Source organism: Furipterus horrens, unplaced genomic scaffold (genome assembly GCF_987537825.1).
Source record: "Furipterus horrens unplaced genomic scaffold, mFurHor1.1.pri manual_scaffold_10, whole genome shotgun sequence".
NCBI lineage: Eukaryota > Metazoa > Chordata > Mammalia > Chiroptera > Furipteridae > Furipterus > Furipterus horrens.
In genome coordinates, this window is record NW_028327180.1 from 44,048,634 (window position 1) to 44,068,289 (window position 19,656).

Below are 19,656 nucleotides of genomic sequence, written 5' to 3' on the forward strand. Positions count from 1 at the left end.
TTGATTTGATAATTATAAATAAAAGGTAACATAAAATTAAATAAATATATTGATTAGTTGTTAATTCATTAATATAAATTCTCATAAGTTCCTAGATGTGCAGAAAATGCATTTTGCGCTGCACAAAACTAATTTTGTGAATAGATAACTTATAAAACTATAAATTTGCATACTATATGGTGATGGATTTAAATTCTAAAAGTTAACAATAAAAGTAAATTATTAAAATATTAGGAAAAATAGAGATCCGAACTTCTCTGCCTAGAAAACAGAAAATGTGAATGAGTATTGCTCCCAACCTAACAATAAGATAAATCCATGTAAACTACAAAATCATTAATTTTTTAAACCTAAGACAGCTGAGGTAAAAAGACAACAAAGTAGCCTAATATCTAAGAAAGCCAGGATCATCCAAGGAGAGATTATCAGGAGAATTGGCTCATTTATGACAGAGCACAAAGGAAGTGATTTAGATACAAAACAAATGTTGAAAATAATTCATCTAGTTTCTTTATTTTATTTTTTGCATGTTTCTGCCAAATTTTCCCAACACCATTTATTGAATAAACTGTCTTTACCCCACTATATGTTCTTGCTACTTTTGTCAAATATCAATTGACTGCAGAGGTGTGGGTTTATTTCTAGACCACATTTTTATACCATATACAAGAATAAATTCAAAATGGATTAAAGAGAAATGTAAGATTTGATACCATAAAAATCCTAGAAGAAAACATACATAAGCAGTAAAATCTTGGAAATTCCTCTTAGTAATATTTTTTCTGATATATCTCCTTGAACATGGGAAATATAAGAAAAAAATAACAAATGGGCCTACATCAAACTAAAAAGGCTTTGCACAGCAAAGGAAACCATCAAAATGAAAAGACACCCCACAAAGTGGAAAAACATATTCAACAATGACACACCTGATAAGGGGTTTATGTCCAAAATTTATAAAGAACTCATATAACTCAGGACCTAAACAATGAACAATACAATATAAATATGGGCAAAGGACCTAAATAGACACTTCTCCAAAACAACAGAAAGATGGCCAATAGCCATATTTTAAAACTGCTGAACATTAATAATCATCAGAAAAATAGAAATTAATACCAAAATGAGCTATCACTTCACACCTCTCAGAATAGCTATCATCAATAAATCTACCTTGACTGGTGGGGCTCAGTTTCTTAGTGTCATCCCAAAAAACAAAAAGTCATGGGTTCGATTCCTGCTCAGGATATATGCCTCGGTTGTAGGCTTGGTCCCTGGACAGGGCTCATACAAGAAACAATTGATCAATGTTTCTCTCTCGCATGGATGTTTCTCTCCCTCTCTCTTTCCCTCTACTCTCCTCTCACTAAAATCAATAAGCATGTCATCAGGTGAGAATAATAAAATAATAATAATAACAACAAATCTACAAACAAGAAGTGTATATGCAGAAATTACTTTATTTCTCTCTGAAAGCTCCACGAAGGCACACTCTGCCTGGGTCTAACTTGATTTCTGCCTTAGACATGGTAATTAATAATTTTGAATGAGTAAACATTTAAACCTGTAGAACCACTAAACAAAGAAATTTTAAAATCCAGACTACAGTATAAACACTCCATTCTTTTTTATGTTCACAGAATTTGGTCTCTGGAAAAGTCTTCATGGAAAGGAGAGGTTTTGCAGTAACTTAACTCAAAGTTACCAAGGAATTGGGCCATGGTTGGCATTTTACATGCCGAGTTTTCCAAGTATGTACACTGTGGGGCACAGAAAAATGCCAGATGTTGCAGGAATTGAGTTTCAAGGATATCCGCTATGACTTCTTTCACATTGCTGATATGATGAATTTCTTGAAACATGCAACATGGTTCTCAATGGCTCAAAGAATGATGGTTCAGAGTTTTCATGGGATAAGAGGATATAGATCAAAAGATCTTTTTTAATTAACCTGGAAAGAGAATATTGTAGAAATAAAATATAAGGCTATAGAAACACAACTTAAAGCTTTCCTTTGATGGAAGAAATAAGAAATTTAAGAAGTTCTTAATAAAAAAAAATCTCTTTCCAAATGGATTTGTCAGGGTAAGAAAGGGCCATATTAATTGTATTTTGCTTGACCTTGTCTTTGTCAGAAGTTTCATCTCCCTATATTTTTGAAGCCCCAAATTACAGAGGATAGATCAATAAAATGTGCTACAAAAATGGTCTACCAGTTTCAAAATGTATGTTCTTAACCCCCTGCTTCAAGTTTTCTGAAATAGTACTTTATGTTTGAAGTCCTGAAAGAGGACAGGTGGAAAATTAATAAAAGGTCAGAAATGTTATCTATTGTCAATTACCTAGGACAGAGGAGAAAAAGCATTGAATTCTTCTGTTTTTCCCTTATCCTTTCCATTACCAATATGAGTTTTTTATTCCTAGGTCGATAGGAGCTCAGTGTCATTGCTAGTGTTTGAGATGGGCAACTTCACTGGCTTCTCTCTACTCAACAAGTTTATAAATGTTATGCTTCAGGAACTTATTCAGAACTGAATATAAGAGGAAGTGCATGTAATAGGTTTAAACCAGGAGTGTCATGATTTCATTTGTGTTTTGAAAAGATCCCTCTGACTTCTGTGTAAAGAGGCATTAGGAGGTGACAAGAGTGGAAAGGGATGGTCAGCCAGGAGGATGTTGCAGTGGTTCAGGTCAGGGAAGATGGCAGCCTGGCTCAAGGTGGGTGAGGGAGATTGAGCCAGATTAATGAGGACATACTGAGAAGATACAAACAACAGGGTTGCATAATGAATAGGTGGCAGTGGGAAATAATTATTGGGAGTGACTTTCAGGTTCCATACTTGTACTACAGGATGGATGTAGTGCCATTCAAAGAGAGAAAGACACCATGAAAAGGATTAGAGTAAAGACTGTGGGTTATATTGGAAAGCTGAGTTGAATTGCCTTAGAGATATCAATAATGTTAGATAAGTAAATGGAAATACTACTTTAGTTCTCAGAAAAGAAGTTGGAGCTAGAGATACATACATGGCCATTATTTGCACCTATATGGTGACTGAGTCTAAGGAATGAATGTTATTGCCTAGGAAGAAAGAATTTAATGAGAACTACAGTTGTTCTGGAACCAATCCATTGGATGAAAATAAAGGAGAGAGAGAGAAAAGCTAGAAGTAATGGAAGAAAGACATGTAAGTAGAATCTAAATAGGATAAAGATGGGTCTCATAAGAAAGCAGTGATAAATAGCGTAAGGAGGACCTCTAGGGACACAGAGATCTTTGTAATCTAAGAGATATTTATTTTAACGGAATGATGGGGGAGAGAAGCTATTTCTACAAGGGTTGAGAGAGTAAATTTAAAGCAAGAAAAGAGACAGAGAAAAGTGAACTCTAGGCTGGTAAATAGCTGGAAGGAAATGATAGGCCAAGTGGTACATGTCTGTAAGATAGAAAAGAATCAAACATGTTTCTGAGACAATGGAAAGAATACTATTCTTTTAAGGATTTTATTTACTTATTTTTTGAGAGAGAGAAAAAGAGGGAGAAAGAAAGGGAAACATCAATGTGTCATTGCCTCTCACATGCCCCCATCTGGGGACCTAGCCCACACCCAGGCATGTGCTGAATGGGAATTGAACTGGTAACCCTTTGGTTGGCAGCCCGCACTCTATCCACTAAGCCACACCACCCAGGGCAGAGAGAATACTTTTGATAAGGTGAGGGAAGGATGAAGTGGAAAATGGAGGGATAAAGGGAAGGAGGGATTAGAGAGACAGAGAGAGAAAATGTGTGAACAATAAATTAAGAATAATTGATAAAGTATGAATGATGGGATTGAAAGTGGAGGTGGAAGTGTTGTCTTCAAAGAGAAGGGATGTAGTGTCGATGATATGGCTATGTGGAGAGGATGTACACTAATATTTGTGGGGCATGGTTGAGAGTGTACAGTTCACAGTCAAGGCGATGACTTGGACTTCCTCTGTGAAATAGGTGGTAAAAATATTTGCTGAGCAAGGGAGAGGAAATAGAAGATTCAACAGGGAAATCAATACTTATGGAGGCTTGGTGAACAAGTGAAAGAAATGCAAGACTTCCCAGGAGCATACTAGTCTCTTTAAATGTGAAAGAAGACTCAACAGGTTTAATGGAAAAAGAGGTGAGAAAATGTAAGTAAAAGAATTTTCTATGTCTAAAAAAATTTTTTATTTAAAAATTTTTCATCTAAACCAGTGGTCGTTCTTAGTAGTCACTGCCATAAATTTTTCCATGCAATTATGGCTTTTTCTTCGTGGTCTTGCAGTGGGTGGAGGGTGCTGAAAATATCAGGCAGTCTTACTAAGAAAGTCTTAAATGCCAACTAACACTTGTTTCTGTTTAATTCTTAAATGTGTATGTCATTTTCCCCATTTTCGCTATTTTGTTGGGTGGTGCTGAGTGACTATGAGATAGAAGTGGCTCTGAGTGCAATGTACATCCCTGCTTCAGATCATTGATTCTTGTTCGGTTAACCATGCATGGCACACGGCAGGTGTTCACTAAGAATGCTGATATATAAAAGTCAAGATGAACACAGTTTCTAAGGAGTAAAAAAAAAAAAAATACATATTTTTTAACCAAGACCATTGCTAATGGTTAAGGAGTCAAAGAGTAAAGCCACTGGGAGCCAGGCTAGGGCATCCCCTGCTATATTCCCAGGTTGTCCAGCATGATGGGCATGAGTTACTCAACTGGATTAGTTAGTGAAGGGCTCTGAGAGCAATTTGCGACCTTACCACGTTGTCTTTGGAAGCTTCAGACATGGCCCTGCTGGAGAGGGTGTACTTCTCAGAATCCCCTTTGATTTTCCTGACACCTTTCAACCATTTCCTGTATTGCTCCTGGACCTGCAGAGAAAAAGCATGCTGAGTCAGCTCACTATGAGGGGTGAGAATGGAAAGGGTCCTGGGTGAGAGTCAGATTGTGGTACCTGCTGGCTGAGGACACAGTACACCAGGAAGATGAAGACGCCCTGCAGGCTATTGATGATGGTGAAGAGATAGGCCATGGCATGGGCAGCTGGGCCCACCTGCAGGATTCCCAGACACCACGTGCAGCCCAAGATGAAGAGCTGGGCCATTGCTTTAAATGTCAGCATCCTGGGTAGGAGGAGAAGGGAGGCCCATGGTGCACCCAGAGCAACAGAATCAAGGCCACTCTCATCTCCACCCCATGGACATTCCTGCCTTCCCCTGTTGGTGATGAGTTCACAGACTGAGTTGTGTCCATTGCTGTCAATGATTCTCCACAAGAGAAATGCCACTCTGGTCCAAGGTTACTTTTTCGCCGGATTGAGTAGGGTTGTGACACTTTGTAATGTGAGTTTCAAAAATTGTATTATGCTCCGTGGAGATGCTTCATTTTATTTAACCAATGTTTCTGAGGCTGAACTCTGCATCAGGCTCTGTGTAGTAGCCTGGGTATTGAAAATAACAGAGGCAGGATTTCTATTTTCACAAAGCTCACAGGCTATTCAAATGACTCATACAACCAAATAATGACATGCAAAATTTAGAAAGTATACTGATAGGAGCACACAAGAAAGAGCATTAAATTTGCACATGGGTTCCTGAAACAAAGCACTGCCCACAAGTCCTGGACTAGAATTTTTTCCTGACATAGAAATAAAGAGGGCTGAGATGGAGCCTGAGCTGAGGTGGGATATGAAAGTGTACGCTGGGATGTGGGAAGAGTCACAGGTATTCCTAAGTGCATACAGGTTCTTTGTACTTTTGTCATCGGACTGCTGACAAAAGTGAAAAGAATGTTTATCAACCAATATCAATTCTTGCTGCTGCTGAGGGAGTCACAAGCTGGGATTAGAGACGGCCCATTGTGGCCAGGAGTCAGCAACACACCATTGAACCCTAGCTGGCTGCCATGGGACATCAGGGGCTGCTGAAACACATGGATTTGCTCTTGGGACCATCTGAATTTGTGGGGATGTCACCCTCTTCTCCATCTTACCTTGTATTCTGGAGGGTGGACACATCATTGTTGAGGGAAGAGAGTTTGCTTCTCAAAATCCAGAGCGTCATCAGAAAGAAAGCTAGATTGACCTTCAGGGAACCACAGAAGGATTACTGAATAACATTTTAATTTGTTATCTCTAGCCTAGCCTGTCCAACAGCAATTCCACACTTAAGTAGTTTTCATATTTAGTAACTGTGTTAGAGTTTGTAGTTTTAGAAGTCTTGGAAAACCAAAGCAAACCCAGGAGTATTCCTGCTCCTGTCATCCCCTTTCCCCCCATTATAATTCTGCTCTTCTAACGACCATTAGCCCAGTGTTAAGGATGCTCTGATGTCATCACGTACAAAGATGATGGTGCAGACTGGTCCAAGAAAGCCCCACATAAATCCATTGTCTCGATGGAGCCAGCAGCTAAGAAAGAGGAAGAATTAAAAATGCATTGGTGAATATTATATGATCTCACTTATAAGTGGAATCTAATGAACAAAATAAACTAATGAGCAAAATAGAACCAGAGGCATAGATACATGGAACAGACTGACAGTCGTCAGAGGAGAGGGAGCAGGGAACTAGTTGAAAGAAGGTGAAGGGATTAGTCAACAAACATATATGAATGACTCATGACATGGACAATGGTGCGGGGATTGACTGTGGGAATGGGGGGCAGGCTGAGTGGAGGGGGCCAAGGGAGAAAAATTGGGACAACTGTAATTGCATAAACAATGAAATATTTAAATTATTAAATAAATAAACAAAGAGAAAAAATGCATTGATCCTTCTAAATATAGTACAACATTGTAAATCCATTCATTAACTCACTAATCAACAAATATTTAGTGTCTTTTCTGTGACAGGCTCTATGTTTCACTCTGTAGATTTAGTCTTGAAGAAAGCAAACATGATCTTAAATCCCAGACATCTCATATCAGGTAGGAGACACACAACCAGACACATTGCAGAGCAAAATAAAAATGGGTAGCTAAGAGAATGTTTCATTTGATGTCATGCTTAGTTTTGGGTCTAGGAAGCTAGGATGGTTAAGGAAGAAGATTCCACAAGAAAATTATATTTAAGCTGAGGTTGGAGCAATCAGTGGATGTCCCTGAGATTGTGTTGAAGCATAGGAGAAGTCTGTATATGTGTTAACAGTTTTTGAGAGTCCTGCAAGTCTCACATGATTCTAAGGGCCATTCTTGCCTTAGTCAATAAAATTATTTTTATCTGCTCTAAAACCCACCTACTGCATTTTTTTACTTATGGCTTTTTTGAGATGTATGTCACATACCATAAAATTCATCCATTTAAACTGTACAGTTCAGTGACCTTTAACATGCTCAGAGTTGTGAGATCATCGCAATCTAACTTGAGAACATTGTCAACTCCTTAAAACATTCACATTAGCCATCAGTCCTCATTCCTGCCTCCGTGCACCTCTCCACCCACCACAGCCCCACAGCACCACTGATCTATTTTCTGTCTCCATGGATTTGTCTGTTCTGGACCTAAATGGAATCATACATAATATCTGGTGTTTTATGACTGGATCCTGTTACCTGGCATGTTTCTCAATCAAGGTTCACATGTTTCAGCATGATTTTATGGCTGAATAATATTTTTAACTCCTTTATAATGGCTAAACAATATTTTATAATATACCTATGCCATTCTGTTTATAAATTCATCAATTAATGGACATTTAATGTGTTTAAAACTTTTGGCAATTTTTTGAATAATGCTGCTGTGAGCATTCATGTACAAGTTTTTGTGTGGACATGGGTTTTCATTTGTTTGGGGTATATATCTAGGAGTGGAATTGCTGGGTAAAGTAGTAGATATATGTGTTCAACATCTGAGAAGAGTCACAGATATTCCTATTGTGAATGCTTTAATATTCACAAATCAAACCATTTTCCAAAGTGGCTCTACTGCTTTACATTCCAACCAGCAATATATAAAGGTTCAATTTTTTGTGTGTCCTTGTAAGAGCTTTTTGTCTGTCTTTTTATTTTAACCATTTAACCTAATTGCTAGGAAATGACATCTCATTTTTTTTAAATTTTGATTTATTCATTGTTTTTCTACTACAGTTGTCCCACTTTTCTCCCCATTGCTCCCCCTTCACCCAGCCCACCCCTTGACATCTCATTCTCGTCTGTTTGATTTTCATTTTCCTAACTAATAAAGTTGAGCATCTTTTCATGTACTTATTAGTGATTTGTATCTCTTGGGGGAAATGCCCATTCAAATATTTTGCCCATTTTTAAACTGGGTTGTCTTTTGTTGTTGAGTTATTTCTTTTGAAAGAGAGAAGACTCGGACTTTCGGCCAAGATGGAGGCATAGACAGACATGCTGTGTCTCCCTCCACGACTAAGAAGGAATACAACTACCTCAAAACTAGAGACAACCAGAAGTTCCAGGAAACCAAAGTGCATGGAAGTCCAGCAAATAAAAATATATAAAGAAATACTCATCCAGACAGGTAGGATGGGCAGAGCCAGGGCAGAGAGGACACGGTGTGATGGTGGCAGCAGCGGCAATAGCAGCAGGCCAGCAGAAAATGCAGCTACACATTTTAAAAAGTCAGAAGGGACACCTGGGGAGCATTCCCAGCTCCTCACCAGACCACGCAGCTCACTGTCCCAGCTCACTGTCCCAACACCGGGGAAAATCAAGCCTCATTGCTTTTGACTGTGCAAACCAGTGGGGGTTGGGACGGAGGCAGAAACTGAGCTCGCTTGTTTAAAGGGCCCCCAAAGACTTAGAACATCTGTAGACCCACCCACTCTGGGAACGACAACCAGGGCAGCAGCTAGAGGAGCACCAGTCCCATGCGAGGTAGGAGAAGTGCCTGGAAAGGGGGCGAGTGCTGGGCAAGTGGCATTGTTCCCTCTCAGACCCCTCCCCCGCATGCAGTGTCACAGCATGGTGAAACAGTTTGCCCGTTACTGACAAATAACTAAGGCTCCACCCCTTACAATGTAGTAGGAACGACAGCTCTCCTGGGACATGGAAGCAAACAAACACAGGAGACTTCCAGCCAATATGTAGGCCTAGACTGACACGCTCCATCTCCCTCCACAGCTAAGAAGGAATACAACTACCACAAAACCAGACATAACCTGAAGTTTCAGAAAATAAATGGAAATCCAACATATAAAGTTATAAAGAAGTGATGCTCGTCTGTGCAGGTAGGAGAGGAGAAGCTGGGGAGGAGAGTTCAAGCTGTGCTGTTCCTGGCAGCAGCAGTGACAGAGGCAGGGCAGCGGTAGGCACAGACACCCGTATTTAAGGGGAGGTAAGAAGCGCCTTGGGAACAGACCCGTCAGGTTGCGATTCCAAAGCTGGGAAAGGCAGACCTCCGTTGCCTTGGATGGTGAGGCCCGGAGGGGGTGGGGACGGAGGAGGAGGCTCCCGGTCTCTCAGCGGAGAGTGAACGGCAGAATCCATCTTGGGCCCCCACCCCCCACAGAAAATGCCACAGCGTGGTGAGACGGGTCACCCGGTTGTGACGAGTGCACGGGGCTCTGCCCTCTGTAGCGTAGGAGGTGTGACAGCCCTGCCCAGGAAGCAAAGATAAACACAAAACTGTTCAGGATGGCACAGATTATGATAGAGATCCCGGTGATGCAGCTGACCAGACAGCCAATATCTAATCTAACAAAGCAGCAGATAGAAAATCTTTCTGAGGCTCAGTTCAGAGCTTTGGTTATAAAAATGATTACAGACCTAACAGCAGATCTTAAACAAGATGGGGAAGAAATGAAGGCTAGTCCGGCTGAAATGAACAAAACCACATACAAAACCAGTGGTGAGGGCAAGAAAACCAGAAATCAAATTAACAAATCGGAACATAGGGAAGGAACAAACAGTCAACCAATGCAGAAAGAGGAAACAAAAACTGAGGAAAGTGAAGAGAGGCTCAGAAACTTATCAGACAGCTATGAGCGGGCCAACATCTGAATTACAGAGCTGCCAGAAGGTGAAGAAGAAGAACTAGAAATGGAAAAATTATGTGAAAAAATAATGAAGCAGAACTTCCCTAATTTGGGGAAGGAAATAGACTTAAAGGTCCAGGAAGCACAGAGAGTTCCAAAAAAACTGAACCCAAGGAGAACCACACCAAGACATATTATATCAAAATGTCAACAATTAAGGATAAAGAGAGAATCTTAAAAGCAGCTAGAGAGAAGAAGAGAATTACATACAAAGGGGTCTCAATTAGACTATCAGCGGATTTCTCAAAAGAAACTCTGCAGGTAAGAAGGGACTGGCAAGAAATATTCAAAGCAATGAAAAGCAAAAACCTACTGCCACAGTTACTCTATCCAGCGAAGCTGTCATTCAGAATAGAAGGGCAGAGAAAGTGCTTCCAGGACAAAGTGAAACTGGAGGAGTTCATCAGATCCAAACCACTCTTATATGAAATGTTAAAGGGACTTGTTTAGGAGAAGGAAGATAAAAACTATGAACATTAAAATGAAAACTGTATCACAACAACCAACAACAGAAGCTAGGGGATTGAAACAAAGGCAGGCTAAGTAGGCAACAAGAGTGTGAAAAGAATTATAGGTATGGGGAACATTTTAGGGGGAGGTCAGTGGGGAGGGGGAAGAGGGGGAAAGGAGGGAGATGATACAGGAATTAAGAAGCATAGTAGGAGGGAGTGGAGTAGACAGGAAGATATTGAGAAGAAGTATATGCACAACCAATGGGCATGGACCAAGGATTGGGGACAATTGGAGAGAGGGGCGTCACTGGATGGAGGGGAACAAAGGGAAAAGAAATTGGGACAACTGTAATAGCATAAACAATAAAGCATATTTAAATAAAAAAAGAGAGGACTCAAATAAATAAAATCAGAATGAAAAGAAGAAATCACAACCAATACCACAGAAATACAAAGGATTGTAAGAAATTACTAAGAACAACTGTATGACAAGAAATTTGACAACCTGGAAGAAATGGATAAATTTTTGGAAACATGTAATATTCCAAAACTAAATCAAGAAGAAGCAGAAATCCTAAATACATCAATAACAACCAGTGAAATTGAAGCAGTAATCAAAAATCTAATAAGTAAATTTGGTACAATAGCAGGGTACAAAGTAAATATTCAGAAATCAAAGGCATTTCTGTACACCAACAATAAAATACCAAAGATAGAAGCTATCTTAAAAATCGCATTTACTATAGCAACAAGAAAAATAAAGTACCTAGGAATAAACTTAACCAAAGAGATAAAAGACCTGTACTTGGAAAACTATATTACATTGAAGAAAGAAATAAAGGAAGATATTAATAATTGGAAGCATATACCATGTTCATGGAAGGGAAGAATTAATATCATTAAAATGTCCATACTACTCAAAGCAATTTATAGATTCATGCAATACCTATTAAAATACCAATGGCATATTTCACAGACATAGAGCAAATACTCCAAAAATTTATATGGAACCAAAAAAGACCCCAAATAGCCTCAGCAATCTTGAGAAAGAAGAACACAGTAGGAGGAATCACAATACCTGATATCAAACTATACTACAAGGCCACTGTAATCAAAACAGTCTGGTACTGGCATTAGAACAGACATATAGATCAATGAAACAGAGAGCCCAGAAGTAGACCCAGGTCTCTATGGTCAATTAATATTTGACAAAGGACAAGGAGCATAAAATGGAGTGAAAAGAACCTCTTCAACAAATGGTGCTGGGAGAAATGGACAGGGACATGCGAAAAAATGAAGTTTTTCACTTCCAGCCAAGATAGAGGCCTAGACAAACATGCTGCTTCTCGCTCCACAACTAATAAGAACAATGACTACCTCAAAACTAGAGACAACCAGAAATTCCAGAATATCGAGCTGCATGGAAGTCCAGCAAACAAAGATATAAAGAACACATATTCAACATACTCATCTAGACAGGTAGGAAGATGGGGCCAGGGCAGAGAGGATGCTGTGTAGTGGTAGTAGCAGCAGCGGCAGCAGCAGGCCAGCAGAAAGCACAGTCATATGTTTTAAAAAGTAGGAAGGGACACCTGGGGAGCACTCCCAGCACCAGACCAGACCACACAACTTGCGGTTCCAGCACTGGGGAAAATACAGCCTCACTGCTTCTGACTGTGCAAACCAGTGGGGTTTGGGATGGAGGAAGAAACTGCTGGTGTCTCAGCAGAGTCCACTTGTTTAAAGGGCCCCCATGGCCCTGGAACATCCACAGACCACCCCCCACCCTGGGAATGATGGCCAGAGCAACAGCTAAAGAGGTGCCAATTCCATACAGGAAGTAGTAAAAGAGTCTGAAAAGGGGTGACTGCTGAGCAAGTGGTAATGTTCCCTCTCAGAACCCTCCTTCATATACAGTGCCACAACATGGTGAAACACATCACCCTGTACTGACAAATACCTAAGGCTCTGCCCCTTCAACTTAACAGGTGCGACAGCTCTACCTAAGACACAGAGGCAAACACAGGAACCTGTCAAGATGAAGAGACAGAGAAGTATGGCCCAAAAAATGGAATAGATCAAGGTTCCAGTCGGAGAACTAAGAGACAAGGAAATAGCCAATCCAACAAATGAGGAGATAGCCAACTTAACAGATGCAGACTTCAAAATACTGGTGATAAAGAAGCTCACAGACTTGACATATGCTTGAGTATGGCAAACGCATAGGGAAGAAGCGAAGGCTATGCTAAATGAAGCAAAGAAAAATCTACACAAAATCAATGGTGAAGGAAAGGACACCAGGGTTCACATCAATAATTTGGAACATAAGGAAGAAAAAAACAGTCAACCAGTACAGAATGAGGAAACAAAAATTGAAAAAAATGAGGAGTGCTAGGAACCTTTGGGACTACTTTAAAGATGCCAACATCTGAATCATAGGGGTGCCAGAAGAAGAGGAAAGCAAGAAATTGAAAGTGTATAAAAAAATAACGAAGGAAAACTTCCAAATTTAGTGAAAGAAATAGACATACAAGTCCAGGAAGCACAGAAAGTCACAAACAAGCTAGACCCAAAGAGGACCACACCAAAACACATCATCACTAAAATGCCAGAGCTTAAAAATAAAGAGAATCTTAAAAGCAGCAAGAGAAAGGCAGCAAGAATAAGGAGAAAAGAAGATGGTAGATGAGTCAGGAGAGGTTGCCCTTGCTTGCTCCCGAGAGTGGTTATAGTTTCAGCCAAATGTGGACAGAACATCTGTTAACACCTGGTTACTGGCAGGAGTTGAGGCTTGGCGCTGCTGGCAGCAGAGGAAGCTGCCTTTGAGTGACCTGTCTGGTGAGGTACGCGGAAAAGACATGGTAGAGGCATGAGTTCTGGCTGGCCTGGCTCCCTGGGCAGTGGCTGGAGGAGCACAAAGTTTTCTCAATGCCCCTGGGTCTCCCCTGAGAGCAGTCAGAGGTGGAGATCCAAGCTGCACCCGCCAGAAGTTGGCTGGGTGATGTCTGGCTCTGGGAGGCTGGTAGCAACAGGGTTTTTTGTGTGTGTGGTTTGTTTTTTTTCTTTTTATCTATTTTTATTTTTTAAAATTTATTGATAGCTTTTTGCAGATGGGGAGGAAAGGCTAGCTGTGGGGAGAGATCCTTGAGGAGTGGGCACATAGGAGCCCACTTGCAGGGATGTGCTCTGCTCCCACATCCACCGCTAGCAAGCATGGTAGAATGCACCCAGCCCACCCACCACCAGAGCAGGGGATCACTACTGGCCTGCATGCATGCAAGCCAGCACGGTGGGACATCCCAGCCCACCCATATGCCGGAGCTGGGGATCGCTCCTGGCCTGTGAGAATGCCAGCCACCATGAGGTAACGCCCCCACCCACTCACTAGCACACAGAGGAATGCCCCTGGATGCGGGCCAGCACAGGGAAACGTTACACCCCCTTGCCCTTGCACCACCCATCGGCTAGCAGGAAAAAGCGCATTTGCCATGCTCAACCTGGGCTGCAGCTGAAAGAAGGTGAAATGAACTAAAGGAGCTTTGGAAAACTTTGGATGCTGGTTCTGGAGAAAAAAGCTGGAGGAGCAGCAGACCAGATCCCAGGGCAGACTCAACCTCAGTGCTACGGGAGAAATCTCATAAGCAAACTACTCCCCTCCAAGAGGCATCAGCCAGAGGCAGCTCAACAACCATCAGAAGTGGGAAGAGTGACTCTCAGTCAGCTAATTTAAAGGAAAGACCTACCAAAAAGCAACACAATAAACAAAACCAAAATACTACTAGAGAGTTCAAATAAAAGGTATAAAGGGCATCCCAAGAGCATCAGGTTCAGGAGATCAAGGAGTCTGCACTACTGAATCACACAGATTCCTACACAGAAGGTCACACCACAAAGGCAGAAAAGAAAAGCAGGTCATCTATGAAGCAGAAATAAACAAGACCAGACACTCATAATGGAGAGACGGAATAACACCCTACCAAATAGGAACAACACTCCACCAAAAGGAAAAGGGGAAGTCCCAGAAGGAGGAATAGATGAAATAGAGGCAAGCAAACTAGCAGATATGGAAGTCAAAACAATAGCAATGAGGAAGCTCAATGAACTCAACTCAAAGAAAAGTACAACAAAATCCAGGGGACCTACAAAGGACTCCAGGGAAGGTACAAGAAACTTACTGGGAACTACACCAGCATAAAAAAATGACATAGAAACTATCAATAAGAACCAGGAAGAAATGAAGAACACAATTTCTGAACTGAAGAACACAATAGAAGCACTCAAAAACAGTCTAAATGAAGCAAAGAATCAGATCAGTGAATTAGAGGACAACGTAGAAAAAAATTCCCAGACAATGCAGCGAAATAAAAAAAGATTTAAGAAGAATGAAGAGGGTTTAAGAGAACTACAGGACAACATGAAACAAAACAATATCCATATCATAGGGATACAAGAAGGAGAAGAGGAGCATGGGATAGAAAATCTGATTGAAAAAGTAATGACAGAAATTTTTCCTCACCTGATGAGAGAAAAAGTCATGCAAATCCAGAAAGCACAGAGGATTCCAATGAAGAAAACCCAAATAGGTTCACTCCAAGGCACATCATAATTAAGAAGGCAACATTCAAAGACAAAGAGAGAATCCTAAAGGCAGCAAGAGAAAAACAGAAAATAACATACAAGGGAACTCCAAAAAGACTATCAACTGATTTCTCAACAGAAACACTACAAGCCAGAAGGGAATGGCAACAAATATTTCAAACAATGAAAATCAAAGGCCTACAACCAAGAATACTCTACCCAGCAAGGCTGTCATTCAAAACAGAAGGTGAAATAAGGCGTTTACCAGACAAAGGAAGACTAAAAGAATACATCTCCACCAAAGCAGCATTGCAAAAGATGCTAAAGGGAATGCTTTAAGAAAAAGAAGAAAAAGAGAGAGGGAGAGGAACACAGGTACAAAAGGAAATGAATAAGTACCTGTCAATAATAACCTTAAATGTAAATGGATTAAATGTTCCAATCAAAAGACATAAGGTAGTGGAATGGATACAAAAACATGACCCACATATGTGCTGTGGGATGGAGAAAAGTATTCCAAGCAAATAGACATGAAAAAAAGCTGGGGTAACAATACTCAATTCAGACAAAACGGATTTCAAAGCAAGGGCTCTAAAAAGAGACAAAGAAGGACATTTCATAATATCTAAGGGAAAAATACATCAAGAAGATATAACTGTGGAAAACAGAGGCAGATTTAACAGCGGGCCCACCGGGCACACGCCCTGGGCCCCGACTTCAAAAGAGCCCCACAAAACCCCAACTTTACACTTTTTTCTAATGACAGTAAGTTTGGTTCATTACTATGCTGCATAAAATATGGTTAACATGTATTTTTAATTTCCCTATCTCTTTTTTTTAAGGGGCCTAATATTTTCTTCTGCGCTTGGGGCCTCAACCAACCTTAATCCACCTCTGCTGGTAAACATATATGCACCCAACATAGGAGCACCCAATATATAAGGAAAATATTGGAAGACTACAAGAAGGATATCAACAGCAACACACTCATAGTAGGGGATTTTAACACCCCATTATCAACAATAGACAGATCTTCAAAGCAAAGAAACATCAAGGATATTGAGGCATTGAACAACACTCTGGATCAAATGGACTTAGTTGATATATATAGAACTTTTCACCTCAAAGAAACAAAATATACATTCTTTTCAAGGGCACGTGGAACATTTTCAAAGATAGACCACATGGTAGAACACAAAACAAGCCTCAAAAAAATTCAAGAAAATTTAAATTATATCAAGCATCTTCTCAGATTACAATGCCTTGAAACTGGAAACCAACCTCAAGGAAAAAACTCAAAAATATTCAAACTCATGGAGAATTAATAACATGCTATTAAATAACGAATGGATTAACAATGACATCAAGGAAGAAATCAAGAAGTTTCTGGAAACTAATGATAATGAACACACAACAGCCCAAAACATATGGGACACAGCAAAAGCAGTCCTGAGAAGGAAATTCATAGCAATACAGGCCTATCTGAAAAGGATAGAAGACTCTCAAATTAAAAATCTAACCCAACAGCTACAAGAACTAGAGGAACAACAACAAGCCCAGAGCAAGAAGATGGAAAGAAATCATCAAGATCAGAGCAGAATTAAGTGACATTGAGACTAAACAAACAATTCAAAAGATCAACAAAACTAGGAGCTGGTTCTTTGAAAAGACAAACAAAATCGATAAGCCTTTAGCCAGGCTCATCAAGAAAAAGAGAGAGAGGACAAAAATGAACAAAATTAGAAACAAAAGAGGCAAAGTCACAACCAATATCACTGAAATACAAAGGATTGTGAGAAATTACTACAAACAACTGTATGTCAAGGAACTTGGCAACCTAGATGAAACGGACAAATTTCTAGAAACATGTTCTTCCAGTGCTGAATCAAGAAGAAGGAGAAAGCCTGAACAGACCAATAACAACTAGTAAAATTGAAGCAGTAATCAAAAATATCCTGGCACACAAAAGCCCTGGACTGGATGGCTTTATGGGCGAATTTTACAGAACATTTAGGGAAGAACTAACACCTACCCTCCTCAAACTATTCCAAAAAAAACAAGAAAAGGGAAGACTCCCAAACTCTTTCTATGAAGCCAGTATTACCCTAATTCCAAAACCAGGTCAAGACACAAAAAGAAAGAAAACTACAGGCCAATATCACTTATGAACATAGATGCTAAAATCCTCAACGAAATATTGGCAAACTAGATTCAGCTAACACATTAAAAAGATCATACACCATGATGAAGTGTGATTCATCCCAGGGCTGCAAGGATGGTTTAATATTCTCAAATCAATAAACCTAATACACCACATAAACAAAATGAAAGACAAAAATCACATGATCATATCAATAGATGCTGAAAAAGCATCTGATAAAGTACAACATCCATTTATGATGAAAACACTCAGCAAAATGGGAATAGAGGGAGCATACCTCAACATAATAAAGGCCATATATGAGAAGCTTGAAGCCAACATCATACTCAATGGACAAAAACTGAAAGCATTCCCCCTGAGATCAGGAACAAGACAAGGATGTCCACTCTCTCCAATCCTATTCAACATAGTGTTGGAAGTCCTAGCCACAGCAATCAGACAAGAAAAAGAAATAAAAAGCATCCAAATTGGGAAAGAGGAAGTAAAACTGTCATTATTTGCAGATTACATGATAGTGTACACAGAAAACCCTATAGACTCCACTAAAAAATTACTTGACACAATAAGCAAATTTGGCAAAATAGCAGGGTACAAAATAAATATACAGAAATCTAAGGCATTTCTGTACACCAACAATAAAATATCAAACATAAAAACTAAAAAAAAAGAAAAAAAAAGTCCCATTTACCATAGCAACAAGAAAAATAAAATACCTAGGAATAAACTTAACCAAAGATATAAAAGACCTGTACTTGGAAAACTACGTAACATTGAAGAAAGAAATTAAGGAAGATACAAATAAATGGAAGCAAATACCATGTTCATGGATGGGAGGAATCAACATCATTAAAATGTCCATATGACCCAAATCAATTATAGACTCAATGCAATCTCTATTAAAATACCAGTGACATATTTCACAGACCTTGAATAAATATTTTAAAAATTTATACGGAACCAAAATAGAGCCCAAATAGCCACAAAAATCTTGATATGGAAGAACACAGTAGGAGGAATCACAATATCTGACATCAGACTATACTACAAAGCCACTGTAATCAAAACAGTCTGGTACCGGCATAAGAAAAGACATATAGATCAATGGAACAGAATAGAGTCCAGAAATAGACCCCGGTATATATGGTCAACTAATATTCGACAAAGGGAGAAGGAACATAAAAGGGAGTGAAAAGAGCCTCTTCAACAAATGGTGCTGGGAGAACTGGACAGGAACATGCAAGAAAATGAAACTAGACCACCAACTTACACCACACACCAGAATAAACTCAAAATGGATCAAAGACTTAAATGTAAGCTGTGATACCATAAAAGTCCTAGAGGAAAACATAGGCAGAAATTTGAGGTATTCCACGTAGCAACATTTCCACCAATACATCTCCTAAGGCAAGGGAAATAAAGGAAAGAATAAACAAATGGGACTACATCAAACTGAAGAGTTTCTGCTCAGCAAAAGAAAACATCAGCAAGATGAAAAGGGAACCAACCATATGGGAAAACATATTTGCCAATGATACATCAGATAAGGGATTGACCTCCAAAACATAGAGAGAACTTACACATCTCAACACAAAGAAGATAGACAATTCAATTAAAAAATGGGCAAAGGACCTGAAAAAACAATTCTCAAAGGAGGATATATAGAGGGTCCATAGGCATATGAAAGAGTGCTCAACATCACTAGCCATCAGAGAGATGCAAATAAAAACCACAATGAGATGCCATTTTACACCAGTCAGAATGGCCATCATCAACAAATCAACAAACAACAAGTGCTGGCGAGCATGTGGAGAAATGGGAACCCTAGTGCACTGTTGGTGGGAATGCAGACTGGTGCAGCCACTATGGAAAACAGTATGGAATTACCTCAAAAAACTAAAAATGGAACTGCATTTTGAACCAGAGATTCCACTGCTAGGATTAAACCTGTAAAATCCTAAAACCCTAATTCAAAAGAACTTATGCACACCTATGTTCATAGCAGCCCTGTTTACAATAACTAAGTGCTGGAAACAGCCTAAGTGCCCCACTGTAGATGAGTGGAAAAAAAAACTGTGGTACATTTACACAATGGAATACTATGTAGCAGAAAGAAAGAACTGCTGCCATTTGCGACAACATGGATGGAACTAGAAAGAATTATGCTTAGTGAAATAAGCCAGGCAAAGAAAGAAAAATACCATATGATATCACCTAATACAAGAAACTAAGGACCAACACAAACATATGAACTAAGTAGAACAAGGAACAGAATAAGTTATTAGGGGGGAGAGGGAGGAGGGAGGGAGAGAAGGGGGATAAGTAAGGGAAGTGTTTAATCAAAGAACATGCATAAATGACTCATGGACATGGACAACAGGAGGGATATGATTGTAGGAGAAGGGGTGGGCTGGGGGGGAGAAATGGGGGAACAAATGGGACAACTGTAATTGAAAAACCAAAA

At 39.7% G+C, this 19,656-nt stretch overlaps 1 protein-coding gene across 1 annotated transcript in view; it reads right to left on the reverse strand.

The window, feature by feature from the left end:
- Positions 1–1,803: 1,803 nt before the first annotated feature.
- The window catches only part of LOC149999918 (adhesion G protein-coupled receptor E2-like), a 46,665-nt gene continuing 28,812 nt past the window's right edge, over positions 1,804–19,656 (reverse strand). Inside the window, exons 15-19 of the mRNA XM_090290200.1 lie at positions 6,352–6,418; positions 6,002–6,093; positions 4,965–5,133; positions 4,771–4,881; positions 1,804–1,951 (exon numbers count right to left, since the gene is read on the reverse strand). Of these exons, the coding sequence (XP_090146326.1) occupies positions 1,943–1,951; positions 4,771–4,881; positions 4,965–5,133; positions 6,002–6,093; positions 6,352–6,418 (448 nt within the window). The 3' untranslated portion in view covers positions 1,804–1,942. The remainder of the gene's footprint in view (positions 1,952–4,770; positions 4,882–4,964; positions 5,134–6,001; positions 6,094–6,351; positions 6,419–19,656) is intronic.